The sequence below is a fragment of the Tetrahymena thermophila genome, assembly GCF_000189635.1.
Source record: "Tetrahymena thermophila SB210 genomic scaffold scf_8254587, whole genome shotgun sequence".
NCBI lineage: Eukaryota > Ciliophora > Oligohymenophorea > Hymenostomatida > Tetrahymenidae > Tetrahymena > Tetrahymena thermophila.
This window is the reverse complement of record NW_002476358.1, coordinates 51,260-73,580: the sequence shown is the minus strand read 5'-3', so window position 1 is coordinate 73,580 and position 22,321 is coordinate 51,260. Positions and strand designations below refer to the sequence as shown.

General features: G+C 25.3%; 6 protein-coding genes across 6 annotated transcripts; 1 reads left to right on the top strand and 5 right to left on the bottom strand. All coding sequences in view use genetic code 6, as the record gives it.

Annotated features, from left to right (window-relative positions):
* Positions 1-185: 185 nt before the first annotated feature.
* Positions 186-5,513, bottom strand: TTHERM_00384849 (WD domain, G-beta repeat protein; the record flags this gene model as incomplete). The annotated part of the gene is made up of 2 exons (XM_001471366.2): positions 186-5,077; positions 5,141-5,513. The coding sequence occupies 2 exons, from the start codon at positions 5,511-5,513 to the stop codon at positions 186-188; spliced, it is 5,265 nt and encodes a 1,754-aa protein (XP_001471416.2).
* A 1,625-nt stretch (positions 5,514-7,138) lies between these two features.
* Positions 7,139-10,316, bottom strand: TTHERM_00384840 (PX domain protein; the record flags this gene model as incomplete). Its single annotated transcript, XM_001019285.3, has 6 exons — positions 7,139-7,696; positions 7,755-7,786; positions 8,046-8,609; positions 8,751-9,308; positions 9,422-9,836; positions 9,951-10,316. 6 exons carry the CDS (start codon positions 10,314-10,316, stop codon positions 7,139-7,141), a joined length of 2,493 nt encoding a protein of 830 aa, XP_001019285.3.
* A 661-nt stretch (positions 10,317-10,977) lies between these two features.
* TTHERM_00384830 (metallo-beta-lactamase domain protein) lies at positions 10,978-13,502 on the top strand (the record flags this gene model as incomplete). Its single annotated transcript, XM_001019284.2, has 2 exons — positions 10,978-11,219; positions 11,285-13,502. 2 exons carry the CDS (start codon positions 10,978-10,980, stop codon positions 13,500-13,502), a joined length of 2,460 nt encoding a protein of 819 aa, XP_001019284.2.
* An 827-nt stretch (positions 13,503-14,329) lies between these two features.
* TTHERM_00384820 (MORN motif protein) lies at positions 14,330-17,187 on the bottom strand (the record flags this gene model as incomplete). The annotated part of the gene is made up of 11 exons (XM_001019283.2): positions 17,017-17,187; positions 16,881-16,961; positions 16,640-16,824; positions 16,266-16,586; positions 16,191-16,213; positions 16,072-16,140; positions 15,894-16,008; positions 15,675-15,798; positions 15,589-15,625; positions 15,414-15,533; positions 14,330-15,360 (listed from the first exon to the last, which is right to left on the bottom strand). The coding sequence occupies exons 1-11, from the start codon at positions 17,086-17,088 to the stop codon at positions 14,330-14,332; spliced, it is 2,178 nt and encodes a 725-aa protein (XP_001019283.2). The 5' UTR covers positions 17,089-17,187.
* Positions 17,188-18,093: 906 nt separating this feature from the next.
* TTHERM_00384810 (hypothetical protein) lies at positions 18,094-19,451 on the bottom strand (the record flags this gene model as incomplete). The annotated part of the gene is made up of 2 exons (XM_001019282.1): positions 18,094-18,243; positions 18,639-19,451. 2 exons carry the CDS (start codon positions 19,449-19,451, stop codon positions 18,094-18,096), a joined length of 963 nt encoding a protein of 320 aa, XP_001019282.1.
* Positions 19,452-19,907: 456 nt separating this feature from the next.
* TTHERM_00384800 (RNA recognition motif 1 in heterogeneous nuclear ribonucleoprotein hnRNP protein) lies at positions 19,908-21,883 on the bottom strand (the record flags this gene model as incomplete). The annotated part of the gene is made up of 3 exons (XM_001019281.3): positions 19,908-20,162; positions 20,620-21,780; positions 21,869-21,883. 3 exons carry the CDS (start codon positions 21,881-21,883, stop codon positions 19,908-19,910), a joined length of 1,431 nt encoding a protein of 476 aa, XP_001019281.3.
* Between the last annotated feature and the right edge of the window lie 438 nt (positions 21,884-22,321).

Below are 22,321 nucleotides of genomic sequence, written 5' to 3'. Positions count from 1 at the left end.
AATTCTTGATAAGTAGATAATGTACATTTAATATTAGAAAAAAAAGTATGTAAAATTTAATTATCAAAATTTAGTTATTCATAGTTAATAAAAAATTAGTAAAATAATTTTTATCTGTTTTTTGTTATAATATTTAGGGTAAAATTTAATTTAAATATTATTCATTAATTCATTCATTCTATTTTTCAATTTTGGAAGATATTTCTTGAAGATTTTTTTGTTTTTTAGAGCATTGCTGCTTTACTCTTTAATAGAGGATTAGATGAAGGTAAAGAAGGAGAACTTGGAGCTGATTATGAGTAATTTATTTACTTTTTCTCTTCAGGAGGTAATAATTGATTTGAAGTGTTATCTTATTATTCTTATTTTTGCTATTCGTGATTTTCATTTTATAAATTTTATTAATTCACGTTTTCTTAATTTTTGTTACTGTTTTTTATTTCTTGAGTATTGGAATTATTAGTTTAAGGTGAGACGAATTCAATTTGGATATTATTATTGTTTGCAGAATTTTATTTAGTGTCTTCTAAATCATAATTTGTCCCATTTACTTCTAGCGATCCATACTTTTAAACTCCGTTTAATTTTATTTAATAGCTTATTTAAGGCTTTTTCTATTCTTTTTTATCAGATGTGTCTTTAGCTGAGTCATTAGTTGATTAGTCACTACAGAAATCCAACCTCAATTAATCAGGTGCATTTGGAGAAGCAGATAAGCTTTTTTTGAGTTATTATTAAACAACAAAATCACTTTAAAAATTATTTGATCCCTCTTTATTTAGCTAAATTTAATCACTTAAATTTCCACCAGACGAACTGCTCGTTTCTGAACCTGGGGATCGTTCAGGTATTTGGCTAAATGGACCACAGTTTTTAAATATTTTTTAATCTTCGTTGCTTAAGCCGTTTTCTTTTTCATAATATTTTGAGGCAGGAGATGCCTGATAAATAGATGTTTCTTGCATTTCTTTAGAATTTTCTCTTGAATATTTTAATTTACTATTGTCTATAGAAAAAGACACTACATTTTCTTAAGAATGATTTATATTACTTTGACTGTCTATAGGCGAATTATATTCTGATTCATTAGCCTCCTCTAAAGGAGCAAGCATATTTCCAACTTCTGAGTAAGTTCTTAATCTCTATTTTTATTCTTTTAAAGCTTATTCGAGTATACTCTATTGCTTTTATTGATCAATATTTAAATCTAAATTAGGAGCTAGATTTTAATTTTTTTATTCTGACTCAAAACTTGTTTATGAGTTATTTATATTTACATTTTATATGATTGTCTAATCAATAGCTTATTGCAGGTCATTATTCATATTCGTTTATTATTAAAACAAGTTATTCACACCGTTACAATTATTGCAAACAGGACCGTTTATCTAATCAACTGCTGCTGATACAAAAGGTATTCCTTGGTTGATATTGCCTTGCAATTATTGATGAACATATTAAGAAGATAATTGTAAAGGTGAAACTAAAGGTGTTTAAGGTTTCTATAATTAAGGACTGTTTAAATTGTTTATTTGAGCAGATGTAATTAAAGGAGAAAAACTGACTAAATTTTAATCATCTGGACTAAACTAGAAAACTTAATTAATTTTAGGTGGTGTGAAATTTGTTCCTTGCTATCTTACCATAGATTAAATACTATTTACTTGCTAAACCTATTAAGTTAATGACATGTATTGTTACTAAAGTAAATTATTCTATTAAGAGAAGGATGGATATTATTAATGACGAACTCCTTAAGAATTTTGTTAAGAAGTAAAATACAGATTTGAATTTGAAGGTGTTGTTTGGCCATTAAAATTAGGGCCTCTTAATAAATTGCTAATTGGTGTCTTATCATATGAACCAGAAGGGATTGCTGTCTGTGATACCACACGAGCCATATTGAGCTTGGGGGTAAGAGATGGATCCATTTCAAGATGATAGTAATTTAGGAATTCTTCAGCAGGATTTCTATAGGGGTAAGAATAACCACGATATGATCTGATAGAAGAAGGAGAGGTGTTGATCTCATCTTCTTGGGAATTCATTCTTCTTCCATAGTCTGAATCAACATTTGATTATCTCCAGACTCTGATAACTTTATTTCTTTCACATGTTACAATTTTATTATAGAAGGGATCAGAAGGCGATCCTTCAAAAATACTTGGAATAACTTATATCTTAGTGATACGATTAGTATGGCCTTTGATGGTACCTATTATCTATCCAAGCTCCCAATTCCATATATTTATTAGGTATATTGACATTTTTACATTATTTGCAGAACATACAAGGGTGCCTCTTTTCAGTCTACAAATGTTATTTACAATATATTTATTTTAAAGTACTTTCTATTCTGACTAAGTGTCCATATCCCAAATTTTAATAGTGTTATCTGAGCTACCTGTTGCCAAAAAGCCCTCGTCTAATTTTTCAAGGCAATTTATCTTATCTAAATGCGCGCTGTTCATTATTTTTAGGGGTTTTTTAAGCTTATCATTTAAATTAGCGGCTAATGAATTTTGGTTTTCCTTATTGCTGCTATTAACCTAGCTTGATGAACTCTTTAAAGAACTTATTTTAATTTTATTCTTTAAAAACATAGGTTTTTTCTTTGTTTCTTCTTACTTAGGCTCTGTATCAGTATTACTATTACTAGGCATTCCTTAACGTTCTGTGCTAATATTTTCCTAAGATTATAATGTATTGTTTGGTGCAGCACCTTCACTTTATCCCTATTCAGTTTAATTAGACTTCCAATCCCATAAAATTATTTTTTTATCACTTCCAGCAGATATGAGGTATTCTTTTAAAGGGTCATCTTTGATTCTAAAAATGATCATACATGTAACAAAATCTGAATGTGATTTCATTGTTAATTATTGAGTAAGAGTATAAACACATTATTTTTTATCAAACTAAATTTGCTAGTTGCCTTCCAAAACTAATCCATTAGCATCAGGCTAAGTACATGAAAAAAGCCATGTTTTTATTATACCGTCATAGCTTCCTACTGCAAACAAAATAGATTTATTTGGAATAACTTCTAATACTTAAATGCAAGTAATAGAGCAATCGTGAGCCTACATTTACTAAACTATTTTTTCATTTCTATCCATATCCCATATCTCAATTTTGGCAGGATCACTCTTTAACCCAATAATTAAAATAGGTAGCTACTTCTTTTATTGATTGTTATTAACAAAATTAGGATTTTGATTTAAATCCATTAAATTTATATCTTCAATTAGCATCTAACCTGTTTTTTAACTATCCACTAAACTCTAATTACTATATTTTTGCTACTATTACAATAATCCATTTTAACTAACTTCTATTTAATAAAATTAAACTTCTTCTAATGCTCCTATTTCATACATTTCTTAATCACCTGAAATTATTTATTGCTAGGCTTTAAAATTTTCTTTTTTATTAAACAACCCACCATTTATATCATAGAGTTACAAACTAGAATCTCCATAAACCCTAATGGAATCATTTTTAAAATCAATAAACTGTGCATTATTAAAGTTTTCTTAAACCAAACATTCGTACTCTATTTCTTCCTTTTCTTCATCTTCTTCTTCATTATTACCTGAACTTTGTAATTTCTATTCTTTCTATTTCTAAATTATAAAATCTCCTTCGTCTTACTGCTAAATCTATTTTAATATATTTCCTTGCAGCTACTGACGTGAACTTGAAAATTTCAACACTTCTTCAGCTGTTAGCCTTCTCCTACCTGTAGAATCCCCAGATACAAATGTTTAATTTTTAAAAGACATATTTGGCTTTAATTACATACGCTGACATTGGTTTGAAAAAGACATATTGACAGATGTGATTCCTGCAGCACTAGTTGGGTTATTAATTCCTGATTACTAATTTAATTATTATTAATAGTCCTCCTCATCAAAATTTAAAGTTCCTGATCTAAAAAAGGATTGTGTCTTTTTAGGAATTCCCTTTTCGAAGAAGTAAAGAAAATCAATATAATCCTAAATACGCTAAATAACAGGAGAATCTCGAATTAAGTAGTCTGGCTTTCCTTCATCAGTAGATGATAGTTTCTGGAACTGCTTAGTTTCGTTACTTATTTATTATTCAAAACTTTCAGTGTCTCTTATTAATTTTGAGAAACCTTTGTGCTGATTCTCAATTTATGAAGAATCTGTATATTGCTATTCATTTTCCAATAAGAATTTTAAGATGGATTAAATGGGTATAAGAGGAGGTTGATCTGAATTTGGGTTGTGTTATCTCTTGAGATTTTCTAAAATAGTGAATCTATTAAGTCCTTTAAGCTTTTTATATGTTTGCTAATATTCCTCAAGAAGCTGGGTCTTCATTTGGTAATGTCCATCTAGTCTTTTTATGCATTCACTATGCTTCTTTTTTATATATGTGGTAATCATTTCTATAAATTATTAAGTTTGCTTTTCAATAGTCTATTTACGAGCCTCTATTTCGCTTTAAAGAGTTTTGAGCTGATCCTACAGTTTACCTAAATTCATTCCACACTTACGAGAAACCTTATTATTATCACTATCTTCAACTCTTCTTCCAAACATGTTGTTAAACCAATCATCTAGGAGCTTTATGCTGCTTTAATGATCCTTTGAATGCTTCCGTTTACACTTTTTGCACAAGAGTATTTCATCACACCCTTTTATGGTGCATATATACGATAAATCTTCATTTTTATGACCTTTAACTTTGCATTTATTTTCTGGTATTTTAGTTACCACTTATTCTTATGAATCTTTCTACGCCTTAGAAGGGACAGCTTCTCCTTCCATTATGCTATCTGTATTTGAAATCGAAGTACTCTTCGAAAACTAGGAATTATGAGCCTAATTTTAAGTATTACTACCATCAATATTATGAATTTTATTAATTGACTAAGGCATAGTTTCTTCAATATCTAATAAAGTTTTGGATGAAGGTGACATTTCTTCTTACTTTGTATTTTTAGGAGAGCTCATAAACTCGTATAAATCAGTATAATAAAACTCCCTAATTATTGATTATGTAAATTATGTGCTATTTTTTTGTAAGCTATTTATTGTTGCTTGTCCTAGATTAATATTTAAATAATGAGTCAATCTCGTTTTTAGATTATATAATTTTTAAATTTTACTAGTATTTTCTATAAAAAAATGCTCAGTGTGCACTTTCTTAAGGCTACTTAACTTAAAATTTAAATTGTGTTATGAGCTATCGACTAAGAAAAAGACAAAAATCCTTATTCTTTAGTTGATTTATTTACTTTAATACTTAGCCTTAATATTATTACTTGTTTACTTGCTGTCTTCTTTCTTTATTTTTATTACCCTACTTAATAAAAAACAAACAACCAATATATGTTCAAACCTTAAAAAACAAATTTCTATGAAAATTGTTTATTTTATTAAGAAATTCTTTATTTTTTTAGAAAGCAAACAATAAATATTAATTATTTTCTTCCTCCCCTCTTTCAATTTCACTAATCCAACCTTTATTTTGAATAGCATTACTAATCACTGAGTTAAAGAGTTTATTAAACTTTTACAATATTATAAAAGGGCAATCATAAAAGAATATTTTGGATGCTTGCTTATAATACTTTATTTTGTTTAATTCAGTACTTCTTTTTTTTATTTTGATGAGTTACCTAAACGCATAACAAATTTAGATGAAAAAAATTAATTTTTAATCCTGATTGCGATAAAAAATAAAGATTAATATTAATTTCTCAAAAATATTACAATCTTATTTAATAAAAATTTAAAAGTAAGCAGACCAATCTTCACAAACGAATTAAGTAAAAGACTCAAAAGCTGACCTTAATTATCTAAAACCATTAAAACAAATAAGTTATTGATCAATTTACTATCTAATTAAATATCTTCGAATAAATAAAAATCTAAAAAATAATCATTCTAATTTTTTACTGGAGCAAATTTTATATGAAAAAAAAAAAATGTTCATGAATAAATTTATAAAATGTTTAATAAATTTTTATTCAATAAATATTTCTCATTCATTTAAAAATTATTTTCACTAAGTTTGTTTATTCATTCAATTTAATTTAATGAAGCATCATTAAAAGTGAAAAATGTGTTTTCATTGTTTTATTTGATATTTATTAATGTTAAATTCTTCGCTCCCCACCTCTTATTGAATTCAATTATTACTGGTTTTGAGTCAGGGATAATAATTTCCGAAATATTCTATCAATTTATAACTTAATTATAATAAATTAAATTTAATTTGCTCTTTATCAAATTTACTTTAAGAAATGCTCACATTGATTTATTTTCTGACCACTTTCATCTAAAAATTTGTTATCATAAAACTTATAATTTATTTTTAATAATTAAATGCATCTCTTTGATATTTTTATGACAATATTAAAATAATTTTGCTTGATTATTTCATCATTATCTTCTTTCTTTTAATTATCTTTAATCTAAATGAAATAATTTATATTTAAGCAAAGATATGAATAAAATATCTTAAAAATTAATTTTCTTTTGGATTTTTGTTTATCTTTTTATTTTTCCCACATCTCTAACACGTTTTTGCTAATATTAATTTATTATCAAATATGAAATTTTTGATCCTATTGTAATATTTTAATTGATATTTAAATAAAAATAAACTTTTATTATTGATTTAAACAATTTTTGGAGTCAATTTAAATTTTATTTAACAAAAATTCTTACTTTGATAAACATATTAAGTAAATAAATACTAAATCGTTTGTTTGTTTTACAATTAAGAAATATTTAAAATTAATCAGATAATATTTTTTATAAAAATTAAAAATGTTTATTTTTAGAAAAAGCTAAATACAAAATCATCAACCTTAAAATAGACAGTAATTTTGCTTTTAAATGGACTATAACATCTTTTAAAAATATTAATCAAAAATAAATTGCAAAATAAAAAAACTTTTTTGAGCAATCATACATTACGTGTTGATAAATTATAAATATTACAAAATATTTTAAAATCCAAAATTTGGGTTTTATTATCGTTAAATAAAAATAATTTTCAAAATTTTATTTTGTGATTAATTTTAGAAACAAACGATAGCTAGCTTATTGCCTTGATTTATATTTTTTATCAAATTAATAATTAAACAAAAATTTTTTCAATTTTCATCATTTAGAGAGAAATCATAAGTAATAATTCCAGTTTGACTAATTTTTCTAACATTTATTAATTCTTTGAGATGGAAGAATCCTTCAAATGAGCTATTCTCTTCAACAAAACTAAGTTTAAGAATTCCTTCAAAGTATAAATCGAACTCTTTTTTCATTTCATCAGCTATAAACTAATTAGAAGGAGTTCTATCATAAGGAATTTAAGGATAATTCATATCAACGTTCCTATAGACATATTTGAGATTTTCATCTAATTACTTAATTTGGTTATAGTATTTAAGCAATTTAATTTATTTAATTATAACACCAAAAGAATCATATTCTTCTAAGTGAATGAGATATTGTGTTACTAGTCTCGTTTCATTTTTAAATTAGGCTGATTAAATTTATTTAGTCATTATTTTTTAGACAGAGATAATAACTCTATTTAAATTTATTCCATAAACAAAGCGTTCTTTCGAGTTGTCTCTCAGTTCTAATATTTGCTAGTTTCTTTAAAAATCAGATTCATTAATTAAATTGAATTCCTTTAAAAGATTGACTCCCTAATTTTTTTTAAAATAAGCGATGCTATTAAATGTAAAATAAGAAATAAATAAATACCTTCAAACCGCTATTATACTATGTCTTCAAACCTATTTTAATACAAATTAATATGAATTAAAGATAAATAGGCTATGGAAATAAAAAATAAAAATATTCCAGTAATAATAAATGCTTGCACATTAGCTGTTAAACAATAAAAAAATATTATTGCTTGAATTACTTAAATTTGCTTAATTTGCATTTATAATAAATCTAATGAACCAATAATTAATCCTAATTAAAACTCAATAATTTTAAATGAATTTAAATTTATAGTAATTAACGGTCTCGAATTTTCAATAATTTTACCTGGCTCTCTTTCATCAGTTATTCCTTAATATTATGACAAAGTACTAGAACCTTGCATTTGTGCTATCATTGCTTCATTTTCACTGTTAAGAATAGTTTGTCTTGGTGTGCACATCCTAGAGTTGTAGTGAATTTCCTTTTGTGGATCGAATTCAATAAAATCAAATAGTGGCTTGCAAAAGAAGGACTTTTGCTTCAAAATAGATTACATATACTAATTGACAGCTTCTACTTTCTTTTTAATATCTTACTTGTCAGTAGAATCTTTGATTTTCATTATAGACTAAATACTGCTGTAGTAAGTAACATTAATTTATAGCTCCTCTTGTATTTAATCATTTAATTCCCTCAATTCAGTGAATGTCTTACTTATTGTCCACCTTTGTTTTTACCCCTATTTTGGAATGAAAGTTACTTCAAACAAATACTGTAGAGTATTTCCATATTAAGACTTCTCTGCATTTTTGCAACTAATTTCAAAATTGTATTAGTCTTTTCTAGCTTTGATAATCTTGGAAACATGCAATAAATCTTGAACTGTGCTATTATTTCTAAGTAATCTAGCTATTGGAATAAATTTAAATTACAAATTAATACATTCTGCATATGCATTAATGTAAAAAACGATTTTTTTAATTTACTAAATAAGAATTTTAAATTAATCCAGAAAAACTAAATATACAAATAATATATTTATTTATTTACTTTGCTTTTCAAGATACATGAAATGATCATCATAATTAACGCCATAATCTTAATTTGTTGTATTTGTTTTATTAACTTATTTCTCTTATTCCTTTTTTTGCTTTTCTAAAATTGGGTTTTTGTTCCCTTTCATAACAGAAACATGCTTAAAATAGACTATAAATGGGTTTTATAATTTTTGTTCCACATTAAGAAAATCCAAAAGTATTTTATGCATGAAAAATGGGTATTTAAATACCTCATTTAACCAATTTTATATAGCTTATATTCTTTTCTTTTCACGATCTTTGTCTTTAAAATCGTCTTTCACCAAAATAGGAAAATTCTTATCTAACTTAGGATAATTTTTATGGTCATAAATTTCACTTAAATCAGCACAAACCAAAGAAAATTCATTGAATCTTTTAAAAACACTATAAGGGTTATTATCGATAGTGGTAATTACTTGATAATACACTTTTTGTTATCCTTCTTCTATTCTTGTTTCAGATTTCAAGCTGACTGTAACATTCCTTCTTGGTAAAAAATTAAAGAGTTTTCTTTCTTGATCAATACTGCCTTTATTTAAAAATTAAAAATATTTAATAAATATATTTTATAATAAATATAATTTATATTTTCAATATTTAGCTTTAGTTATAGTGTTAGCTTTTAAAAATTAATTTGATTACTTTGAGTAACCTCAAAATCTTCATTTTCAGTAATTTCAAAAACAGCAAAACCATTTGGTTAATCCTTCATTTCTATGTCTTCAATAAGATGCTGGTGGATACTAGATTATTTTGAGCGATCCACTATTGTGTACCAAAGGATCTTTGATATAATTCTATTATTTTCAAATTTTTCAAAAAATAAACGAGCAAATGTTGGTGTTTCCTCATCGAATTCCTATGAAGCTTTGTCAAACGGTTTGTACATGCCATACATCAAAAGAACAAAATTTGGAATAGATCTAGATACACTGATAATTATATTGAATAGGGCCATATGGCTTTAAAAGAGGCGTAACACATTAAAACAAAACGAAAATATCCAAAAAACTCTATGCCCATATAATCCTTAATTTTACTCTCTTACATATTCAAACTAATTATGTTTTAAAAATTAATTTACTACTTGAAGCAAAGAAAGTCAGAGACTAATTATCTCAATGAACTGTTAAATTATGCCTCTAAAATTTTTAAATAAAATATTCATTACTTTTAGTAGTTCAACAGAGACTATCCATGCTATGATTCCAAAAATATATAAAAAATTTATCCATCCAAATTATGCCCCAAAAAATAGCAGTGCTGGACTAACTAATCCTAAAACTAAAGAAACAAGATAAGTAAATGCCATAAACTATGAGATTCTTAACTTAATCTAAAATGACACTAAAGTATCTTCAAAAACATATTCGTGATACTTTTTTGGCTTATCCTTTACACGAAAATATCTAATTACAGCTGTTATTAAGAATACATAGCATGGTACCATACTGAAAAAAAATTCATTTGCTAAATATGAAGCTTTATCAAATGATGGTGAGCTAGGATCATCTGAATTTTCTATGAATTCAACCATTTCTTTTTCCTTACTTTACCTATTAAAAACTTTTACTTAGTTCTAATAATTTCGCTAATATCAGTAGGTCTTTTTGTTTTTCTACTCTGTTAGTAAAAAAAGATTTGTTAATATTAATTATATTGGTAATATATTGTTTATAAATTAATCTTTAGAGTTCTTACATCTTCTATTGTTTTTTAAAAATAAATTAGTTGAAAGCTAACCTCAAAGAAAAGACAATAATAATATAATTAACTATTTTATTGATTTTTACACCACCTTCTTTCTAATAAATTATCTCATAAAAATATTTACCTTTTATACTGTTCGAATAAATAAATAATTATGGATTAATTTTCTATATCATTTTAATTGTTCAGCTCTAAAATAGAAAAAACTTTTAAGCATGTGGTTGCTAATTAGTTCTAAATAATTTGAAAAAAATAAAAATTTTAAATTTGAATATGATAAATTAGCATTTGGCTCTAGAAAATAATTTAAAATTGATATTTTAATTCTACCTAAAAAGAGACTCAAAAATTCTTTGGTAGATGTATAAATTTCTTTATATTAAGGCTTTTTTCAGAATTGTTTAGAAATTTAATTAAAACATAAAAAAAAGCAAAAGATAGATAGAAAGATATACAATAAACAATAAAATTATAAGATTTTTAAACTAATGAGATTACATTTGCGTATTTTAAAATCTTACGAAAAATAACAAATCCCAAATTGCTTTCTTTATATTCACCATAAAAAGCAATCTTACTTTTATTCAATAAACACTCCAAAGGAAGTCTTCAAAGACTGGAGATACTATAAAGTTAGTTAATCAGAATCGATATTCAAAGCATTTTATACTAGATTTGATATTTAGCATATTTCTGGAATATTCGGGCTTGTGAGTGCTTTAGAGAAAAAGTAAATAAATATTTATTCTATTTCAGCTCAATAAGGCCTTTTAATTTTATTATTTTAACTAAAAGCTACTGCTTTCAGTTCTTTGGATGTAATATGTTTCTGAAATACTATTAATACCTCACTACATGTTTTGGTATTAAAATTATCAAGATGAGTGCTGCAAGCTTCTAAAAAAATGATTTCAATTATCTAGGCTTACTAAAAAATCAATAATTTGAAAAATTTATAAAAAATTTCAATCCCAAAATATCTTTTTTACAACAAATAAAAGAGAAATTCCAAGGTGAGCAAATTAATTGTGCAAATGATTTACTCAAATTTGATGATACTAATTAATTAAATTATTATGAAGACGAATGCTTAAAAGTGTATGCAATTTAACTTTATTAAGATGATTCTCCATATATGGCATAGAAAGATCCTATTTAAAAATTTGCCTATCATTTTATGGAAAAAAATGAAAATAAATTCTCAGTTAACACTGAAAAATTAAGTTAACTCCCCTAAGTATTCCATAAAGCTCTTTTCAAACACGGAAAAGTTTAAGTTGATGATAAGATTTATAATTTAGAAGATTTTCAAGAAGAAGAATAGATCTCTTAATTGTTAATCTTAGAATTACGCAATGAAGAAGAGGTTGATTAATTCTTATCTAATCCCTACTTAAAAACTACTTTATTTGAAAATCTAGATTTAATTGTGCACCTTTCACCAAAAGAGGTTTTACTTAATCCAAAATACACATAATTCATTAAAGAAAATACTAATGTAAATCATTTAATAACGGCTTCTGGTTTCTATTCCATGATCACAGAGAAACTGCAATTTTTACCACAGGGCTTTTTATCATACAACAAGCATCTTACTTAATTGTTCCCTGGTATTTATCCTGTGATGAATCCTAATTATTTTTTTCCTTACATCAAAGGAGCAAATTCTTAACAATAGCTTTTAGAAAGCTAACCATTCTATCATGAGAAAGTAAAGTTAGCACTTTCTTTTGAAGTAATTCATATGAAGCATAAAAATTCTTTCTACTAATACCAGCCACCTTAAACATTAGCCTTTGATAATAGTTTATATGATCAACTCCTCTAAAGTTAATAGATTAATAAATTAAGATAAAAATTATTAGCTTATCAAGAACAAAAAGTCTTTTAATAAAGAAAGTTTTACGTTTCTAATCCTGAATTATATCCTGAAATTATTACACTTGGTACAAGTAGTTCTCTATCTACTTAACTGAGAAATGTTAGTAGCTATCTAGTTAAAGTAAATCAAAACTCTAGTGTTTTATTAGATTGTGGACATGGTACTATGTTTTAGTTATAGAAATAATTTGGAACTCATGATGAAAGAGAATTATTTGAATAAGTTAGAAATATCAAAATGATAGTAATATCTCATCATCATAGTGATCATCATTTTGGAATTATTGAATTTTTATAAATGAGAAAGGAATTATTTGATTAGCATGGTCAAAACAATGAATTTTAATTAAACAAGCTTCTTATTTTAGTGCCAGAACTTTTATAAAATTATCTTGTTAAATTTATGGATATGGTTTAAGATTTGAATGCAATTGTTATACCACATAATAATATAAGTCCAAACATTACAAAACATTAAAATAATCTTTAATTAACAAACCAATAACTTCTTAATGCTTTAACAAAAGATAATACTGATGATGATGAAAACTTGTTAAATTTTGATTAAAAAGATGAAGAGTTATTAGAATAAAATAGGTAATAACGTGATTACCATTAAAAACTATTTTAGGAACGCGTTTCACAAATGCAATTAAAACACATCTATATCTTCCCAATTTTCCATTGCTACGGATCATCAAGTATTAAAATAGAACTCAGCAATGGTAAAACTTTAGTTTATAGTGGAGATGGCCGTATAAACAATAAGCATAAGATTAATTTTGAAAAATGCGATTTTTTAATTCATGAGTGTACTTTTTCAGGCTAAAACAAAGCAGAGGCAAGTTAAAAAAGGCATTCAACATTTGATGAAGTTGTAAATTTTGCATATGAAAATAAAGTGGAATGCTTAATATTAAGTCATTTTTCTCCTTCACAAACTGAACAATAAATAGGTAGAAATATTAGCCCTAAAAACTATTTTTACTCTTATTATGAAAAAAAACTTGAGAATTATATCAATAGCAAAACAATATTTGCAACAGATAATCTAATAATTAATGAAAAAAATAAATAAAATTTAATTGAAGCCTCAAGAGTTATTTTCAAGATTTGTTCTTCATAGAATTGAATAGAATCTATCATTAAATAAATATATTTAGAATATTTTATAATTTTAATAATAACCTTATCTGTAAATTAATAAATTAATTACAAAATAACAACTCATGCATATGTCTGTTTAAAATTTAAAATTTTATCAAATTTCTTTCTATGATAAAATACTTGAGAATCAGTGTATAAATTTATATTATTTTTATATTTCATTTATTTTATTAGATTTTTAATCAAATAAAGATATATTTTTTATTTTGAGAACTTAAGTAATCTAAAAAGAATAAACCAAACCAACAAATAAAATTCCATTCAAGCTGTAAGAATTAATTTCAGTAAATAGTTGTCTATTAATTATTTTGAAATTATAAAACCATTAAATATAAATTTAAATTATTTTTTAACTTTTAACAATTGATTTATCTCTAAGTTATTTATTTATTTTAATAGATCTTAATTCTTTTCAAATTATGTTGTATGCTATTAAATAATATATAATTTTTTTAATTAAAAAAAGAATAAATCTAAACTATAAATAAACTTTTATTGAAGTTTTTAGAATTATTTAAATGATATTTGTCTAAGAATCAATTTAAAGCTATACTATTATTAAATATATAAATATAAATTATGTTTTTCTAACAATTAACTTATTTTAAAATTATTTATAAAATAAGAGCTAAAGTTTTATAAATTATACAAATTTCTATAAAATTATAATAAGTCTTGTTTGAATACATAAATATTTACAACAATAATATTTTTCTTTCATAAATTATATTAAATATAGTAATTTTATATTGTAATTTCAAAAAATCTATATTAATTGTTTTAAACAAGCAATCAATATTGTTACCTTTATTCATAAATTCTTTCTGGAGATTTGTTAGATCCTTAAATCTTGCTTTAAAGTTGCTGCTGCTAGCTAGCAGGTAAAATAACTTTACCTGAAGCAATTAAGGGGTCATTATTATTTTTCTTTTTTTAAGATTAGCTTCTATATGAAGATCTCAATATTTATGGGTTGTTTTACTAATAATCTTAATACATTCCTAATTGCTAACTAGATTCAGTTGCCATTTGCATTTAGGATTCTACATTTTTTATGACAGGCACCTTTAGAGAACTGTCTTAATTATCTTAAGTTGATTAATTTTTTGAAAGTCCATTTTCATAAGTAAAAGCATTTTATTATTAATTATGCTAGTTATATTAATTTTATATTTATTAATTCTAATTTACAGCATTTTTTGCTATTAATTACTCTTATTGCTGCTCTACTTGATAAGATTAACGTTTTTGTTCGTTGCTAAATTCAATTTACTGAATTTATTGTATGTTGTTTAAATTTTGAGTTGAAAAATTTTATTTTAAGCCATTTTACTAATAGCTCTATAAATCAAGCTATCTTTGACTATTACTTTAATTTATCTATTTCTCTTATTAAATAGGATCTTTTCTTTAGTTTAATTCATTTTAACTTTAGTTATGCTATAATACTTTTTCTTACTAGTTTTATATCATTTTTCCATTATTCTTAAAGTAATTATTTTAACTAGCATTTTCAGAAACTTAAACTAATTCTGGTCTTCTTGTTTCCCAATCACTCTATTTAAATTAAGTACTAACTTACATACTTTCTGCCTAGTTTATTGAAACATCGTGATTACTTTTTTCTCCATCTTGCTAGTTAAAATAAAACTACAATTCACCTTCTGAAATATCATCACTAATCTAATTATATTCTTCTATTGTTAATTGCTTTTGTTTGCCATGATTGTATAAAACATACTTAATTTAACCAGAAGGATATACGAATTTTCCTTTACCATGTTATTTACCTTTATACCAAAACCCCTCATATCTTTTTTGATCTTTTAATTAATCATTATTACAAAATCTTTATCTCACTAATTAATTTATTTACCTATCCAAACATAAACTCCAAATCCATGCTTCTTATCATTTTGATATTCACCATCATAATATCTACCATCTGCCCAGGAGTATTTACCTCTTCCATGCATGAAATTATCTTTCCAATAACCTAATTTAATTATTAATAATACTGTTTATTTATGCTTGAATTTTATATTTATTACCTTTATAAATTCTCCCATCTTTCCAAGTATAAACTCCCTTGAAAAATTAAAAATTATTGATATTGTTTACATTTCTAAAAAATTACAAAGCCGTTTAGCTAATCCATGGACCAGTTTCCATCATAAGATGAACCGTTATACCAATAGAATCTCCCTATACCATGCTTTTTCCCTTTTGAATAATAGCCTTCATATCTAGATTTATTAGCCCTTTAAAAAAAAATATTAAGATAAGTTAAAATTCATTCTTCTACTATTTTCTTTCTTAATATGAAAACTATCAAAATAAATTTATTAGATATTACCAAGTTTCTATTCCGTATCCGTCTTTATAATCATTTTTCCATTCACCATCGTAAATTGAACCATCTACATGAGTATATTTACCTTTTCCATTAGCCTTGTTATCTTTCCATTCACCTAATTAAAATATTAAAAGCAAATCTTATTAAATTCTTATTTTAAAATAAATATATTTCAAACCTTCGTATTTATCTCCATTAGGATGTATAAATATTCCTTTCCCATCTGCATTATCTTATTTCCAGAATCCTAATAATGTTTTGATATATCAAATTAGAAATCTTTTAAAACTTCAATACCTTCATAGTAAGCTCCATTTTTCCTTTATAAGTATTATAAGATTTTAACTTTTTAATAAATTAAATTAAATTTACCATTTTTATTTACCAAATCCTTCTCTTAAATCTCCTCTCCACTAACCTTAATAAATACCATCATTTTCTAACTCGATAGGCTCTCTTTCTATCAGTTAATCAAAAGGTTGTATTGATTAATCATAACTTTTTTCAATAGACTTTTCTTAAATTAATTATCCTCCAAATGATTAGTTAGTAGGCTTAGATATATTTGTTGAGCTGTTAATTTATTGATTAGAAATATTTGAATGTAAATAGCCATTATTTATATCAATAGTACTATTAACGCTATTTTATTTATAAGCTCCTTGGAAACCATTTTTTTCAAAATCACTTTTTCTATTTTTTAGTTAAAAAACTTTAAAAACAGATGTTGTTTAAATAATTTTTACTAATTATGCTAATAATTTTGAATATTTTAACTATACCGATTCATATTTTACTAGGATTAATTTGGATTATTATAAGGAGTACCATTTTCAAGCATATTCTAATTCTGAGGATTAACATATGGCCTATTATTCTAGCTCTTATTAAAAATTTAATTACCATTATTATATTGAATATCTCCTATTTACTGCAAAAACAAATAAGTTTAGGCAAGTAAGTACTAGAATGAATAAATCAATTTACATTATGAACATTTTATTAATATGGAGTATATGTATCACTGTTATTATATTATTATCTAAAATTTTGATTGTTTTCCTAAAACTTGAACAATCATAACATTTTATTACAAAAAATTTATTTAAAATATTAAATTTACTTGATTATCATAATCCCATTACTTCTTTTTATCCACTCTTTCATTCACACAGTTTGAACACTCGTTTCCCATTCTTATTTTAAGTTTTAGATAGAGTAATTTTTATACAGAATTAATATTGAATTAAATCTCTTTTTGTATGCAAATAGTAATAACTTATCTATATCCTTTTCAATTTATATAAATTTATTGATTTTAAAATACAAATCAAAATAAACTAATTTGATAATACTGTTAAGTATTTTTAAAATGTTAACAGATTAAATAAATGACATTAAAACTTTGTTTTTTTTTTTCATTCTCCATTCTATTCGCTAGTGCATATATAAAATTCTAAGAATAAGCAAATTATCACCATTCATTCATTATAATTATATATTTTGGATAGATATAAAAAGTTTAAAGCAAGCAAGCTAAAAATAAATAATATTCAATGACAAATAAAATTATTAATGATTTAATTTCCATATAAAATATATTAAATTCATTAAAAAAAATAATTTATGTAGCTCTGCAAATGTATTTATTTCTTTTTTTCATTCAATAAGAAATATTGATTTAAGTTTAAATTTTCCTAGCTTTATATTCTTGAAATTATAAAGATTAAATTTCAAACAATTAATGAAAACCATTTTCTGAAAATCATAGATGTCAACAAATAGAGAATATAATTTTTGAAAAAAAAATTAATTTTAGTTAAATTGCAAAGAATAAAATATAATTCGAATTTTATCAAAATTTTTCAAATTTCTTTGAAGATTTTTTTAAGGGTAGTTAAAACTTTTTTTTAGAAGAAAATATGTAAATATTTTTAATAATAGAAGGAGTGATTAGATAAAAAAGGAGGTATAAAATGGATATTAAATATACAAATAAATATTTAAACAATAAATAAAAGTTTTAAAACAAGCATAATTTTAAAATTTATCATTTTGGTTAGTGGTTATATAAATTTAATGATAATTATTACTGTTAATTCAAATTTTAAAAGTAATTTTATTTTTCTTAAATTACTGAAATCATTTTTTTTATTAGCTATAATATCTATTTTGATGGGCTCTGTTGTTATTAAAATTTTCATTAGATTCTGTTGAAACCTACAAGTTTACCTCTGGAAGCAGCGACATCAACCCTGATGGGTCTTCCGTCGATTTATTCACCAGCCATCTTTAAAGCATTTTCAACACCAGATCTTTCTTCGAATTCAACGTGACCGAAACCTCTGCTCTACATTTTTAAAAATTATATTTAAAATTTGAATAAAATTAAAAGTTATCATGTAATTATTTATTTATTATCTTAGTGATTCAGGGAAACTTAGCAATTTTACTTATTCATTTCTAACTAAATTAGGAAGTTTTATTTTATTTTTTGTTATTTTTATCTATTAACAAAAATACTATTATTAATCAATTTATATTTTTATTTGTAATTAATTATTTATATCATCATATTGTAAACTCCTACTAATTCTAATAAGTGTAGTATGTTCATAATAAAAACTTTTATCTACTTACTAATTTTAAATAAAATATTTCCCTAAAATAAATTATAAGTAAGCTATACCCCATCAAATTTTCAGAAAAAATTTTAATAAATATGTATTTAAATTGGTTAGATACCTTTCCTTCAGCTTCAGCGATACGAGCATTAACAACCTTGCCACAAGAGGCGAAGAACTTCTTAAGAGTTTCCTTATTTGTTACGAAAGAGAGGTTACCAACAAAGATAGTCTTGGAGTCTTGATCAGCAGGTAATTGAGCAGGTCTTTCAATTTTTGGCTTGGTCTTTTCAATAAAAATTTATCTACCCATGAATTCAGAGTCGCTCAATTCAACAGCCTTGTTGCAACCTTCTTCAGTTTCAAAGCTGACGAAGGCAACACCTTTAGAACATCCTTATTCATTCTTTAAGAGGTTAACTCTAGTAACGGAACCACAGTTTTCGTTTAAGTAGTTACCAATATCATTTTCATCTGCATCAAAGCTCAAACCCTTAACAATAACTTCATTATCGAACTTATTAATTTTTGAAGAGATATTATCAACAATCACAATTTTAGGACCTTAATCAGCATAAGAATGCATCTGAGTTAACCTTTCAGCCTTAGACTTAGTCTTTTCAATGATAAGATATCTACCCATAAATTCTGAGTTATTCATTTCAAGAGCTTTATTATACCCCTCTTCAGTTTCAAAACTGACAAATGCAATACCCTTCGAACGTCCTTATGAGTTCATTAAGAGTTTAACTTTAGAAACTTGACCACATTTTTGGTCAAAGTAGTTACTAATATCGTTTTCATTAGCATCGAAGCTCAAACCTTTAACAATAACTTCGTTAGAAAATTTAAAGTTTTATTCAGTCTCATCAGGAGTAATATTGCCTAGATATGTATCTAGCTAAAATAAAAGCCAAATTAAAATACTTATCATGAACTTAGAAAAATATTAGATTTAAATATTTATTTGATTATTATAATTTTTTTGGGCTATTTAGCTTCTTTAAATAGAGCTTAAAATTTGCTACAAAAGTAGATTGAATGTTTGGAACTTGAAAGAATATGTTTATTCAAATTCTATAAATGAGTTTTTAGTTGATTAGACGTCATAAATAAATCTAATTCCAATAAAATATATCCAAAGACAGTTGAAACCGTCCTTTTTTGAAGATAAAACAATAAATATAAAAAATGTAATTATTAAATGGAGAGGAGGGAGGAATAATTGGATAGAAAAGATGATAAAAGATATGAATACACATAAAAGATTTAAACATGAAGAGTAGTTTAAAAACTTATTAACTTTTAAGTTTTTTCATTTTATTTAGTGATTTTATAAATTAAATTAAGTTTTAAGATATATTTTAAAATTATTGTTAATTCAATTTTTTCAGAGAGATTGGATTTTTCCTTAGAATTAAGTAATGGCACCCTTTCTTTCGTTAGCAAAAGAGTTGTTACCACCACGGGGACCACCTCTGTTGTTATTGAAGTTTCCTTAGGATCTGTTGAAACCTTCACGTTTACCTCTGGAAGCAGCGACATCAACCTTGATGGGTCTTCCGTCGATTTATTCACCAACCTTCTTTAAAGCATTTTCAACACCGGATCTTTCTTCGAATTCAACGTGACCGAAACCTCTGCTCTAAATTTTTAAAAATTATATTTAATATTTGAATAAAGTTAAAAGTTATCATGTAATTAATTAATTAATTTATTATCTTAGTGATTTATTTAGGGAAATATAATCAATGTTACTTATTCATTACTAATTGATTAATTAATTAATTTGGGAAATTTTATTTATTTTTTATTGTGTTTGTCTATTAACGAACGAAGATACTATTATTAATTGATTGATTAATTTATTTATTTATTAATCAATTTATTTTTTTTTTATTTGTAATTTATTATTTTTATATCTTAATATTGTAAACTCCTACTTAACTCTCTAATAAGTATAGTATGTTCCTAATTATAACTTTTATCCCTTAATTAATCTCAAATAAAATATTTCCCTAAAATAAATAATAAGCAAGCTATACCCCATCACATTTTCAGATAAAAATTATATTAGATATAAATTTAAATTGGTTAGTTACCTTTCCATCAGCTTCAGCGATACGAGCATCAGCAACCTTACCGCAAGAGGCGAAGAACTTCTTAAGAGTTTCCTTGTCGGTTCTGAAAGAGAGGTTACCAACAAAGATAGTCTTGGAGTCTTCATCAACAGGTAAGTGAGCAGGTCTTTCAGTCTTGGGCTTGGTCTTTTCAATAATAAGATATCTACCCATGAATTCAGAGTTGCTCATTTCAACAGCCTTGTTGCAACCTTCTTCAGTTTCAAAGCTGACGAAGGCAATACCCTTAGAACGTCCTTATTCGTTCTTTAAGAGGTTAACTCTAGCAACGGAACCGCAGTTTTCGTCTAAGAAGTTACCAATATCGTTTTCATCAGCATCAAAGCTCAAACCCTTAACGATAACTTCATTAGAGAACTTGTCACCACCTTATTTACCGTTGGCATTACCGTTTTAGGCCTTTTGGATAGGTTGGTCTTATTTAATAGGCTTTTATTCTTCAGAAGATTCTTCTTCGACTTACATCTTTTCAGCCTTCTTGGTAGCAGGCTTTTATTCTTCTGATTCATCACTGTCTTCATCTTCAGATTCTTACTTCTTGGCAGCGGGTTTAACGGCAGCCTTCTTGGGGGCAGGCTTTTGTTCTTCAGATTCACTGTCATCAGAATCAGAGGATTCCTTCTTGGCAACAGCCTTCTTGGCAGCAGGAGCAGTCTTAGCAGCGACAGCCTTCTTGGGGGCAGGCTTTTCTTCTTCAGATTCACTGTCATCAGAATCAGAGGATTCCTTCTTGGCAACAGCCTTCTTGGCAACAGGAGCAGTCTTAGCAGCGACAGCCTTCTTGGGGGCAGGCTTTTCTTCTTCAGATTCACTGTCATCAGAATCAGAGGATTCCTTCTTGGCAACAGCCTTCTTGGCAACAGGAGCAGTCTTAGCAGCGACAGCCTTCTTGGGGGCAGGCTTTTCTTCTTCAGATTCACTGTCATCAGAAGATTCAGAAACTTGCTTCTTAGCCTTGGTAACCTTTTCAGCAGCCTTTTCTTAAACCTTTTGGTTCTTCTTGTTATTGACAACAGGCTTTTCATCTTCGCTGGAAGAATCGTCACTATCATCGGAGGATTGTTAGACAACCTTCTTCTTTTCTTCTTCAGCCTTAATCTTCTTTTCAACTTGACCCTTCTTCTATAATGATTAAAGAATAGATTAATAAAATGATTTATAAAGTGAATTAGTTTTATAATAGCTAAAAAATTATGAATAAAATTCTTACAACTTATTTGGACATTTTATTCTATATGATTATTTATTATGTGTATTTTTTTTTATAAATTTTTAATTCTTTGTATTATATTTAATTAGTTAATATATTTTTATTAATTAGTATCTCCCCAGATACTATATAAATTGATAATCACTCCTCATTATTTTGCCCTTAACGTATATATTCAACCTCAACCCCTTTCAATCTAATGTTTATTTTATCTCTTTTTCAGAATGCTCCATTTTCTTTAAATGGCTTTAGCATATGTCATTTTTTAATATCCTAATAATATGTTCGATACTATATTAATATATATTTATTATTTATTAAGCTATGAGATCTTAATATAAATTTTTTATTGTGCAAATCTACTATTATTTCTCTTATCTCCTACTACCCTAGACATAAATATCATAAACTAAAATTTGATTAAATTTAATTTTCCAGAAATTTAACCTCTAA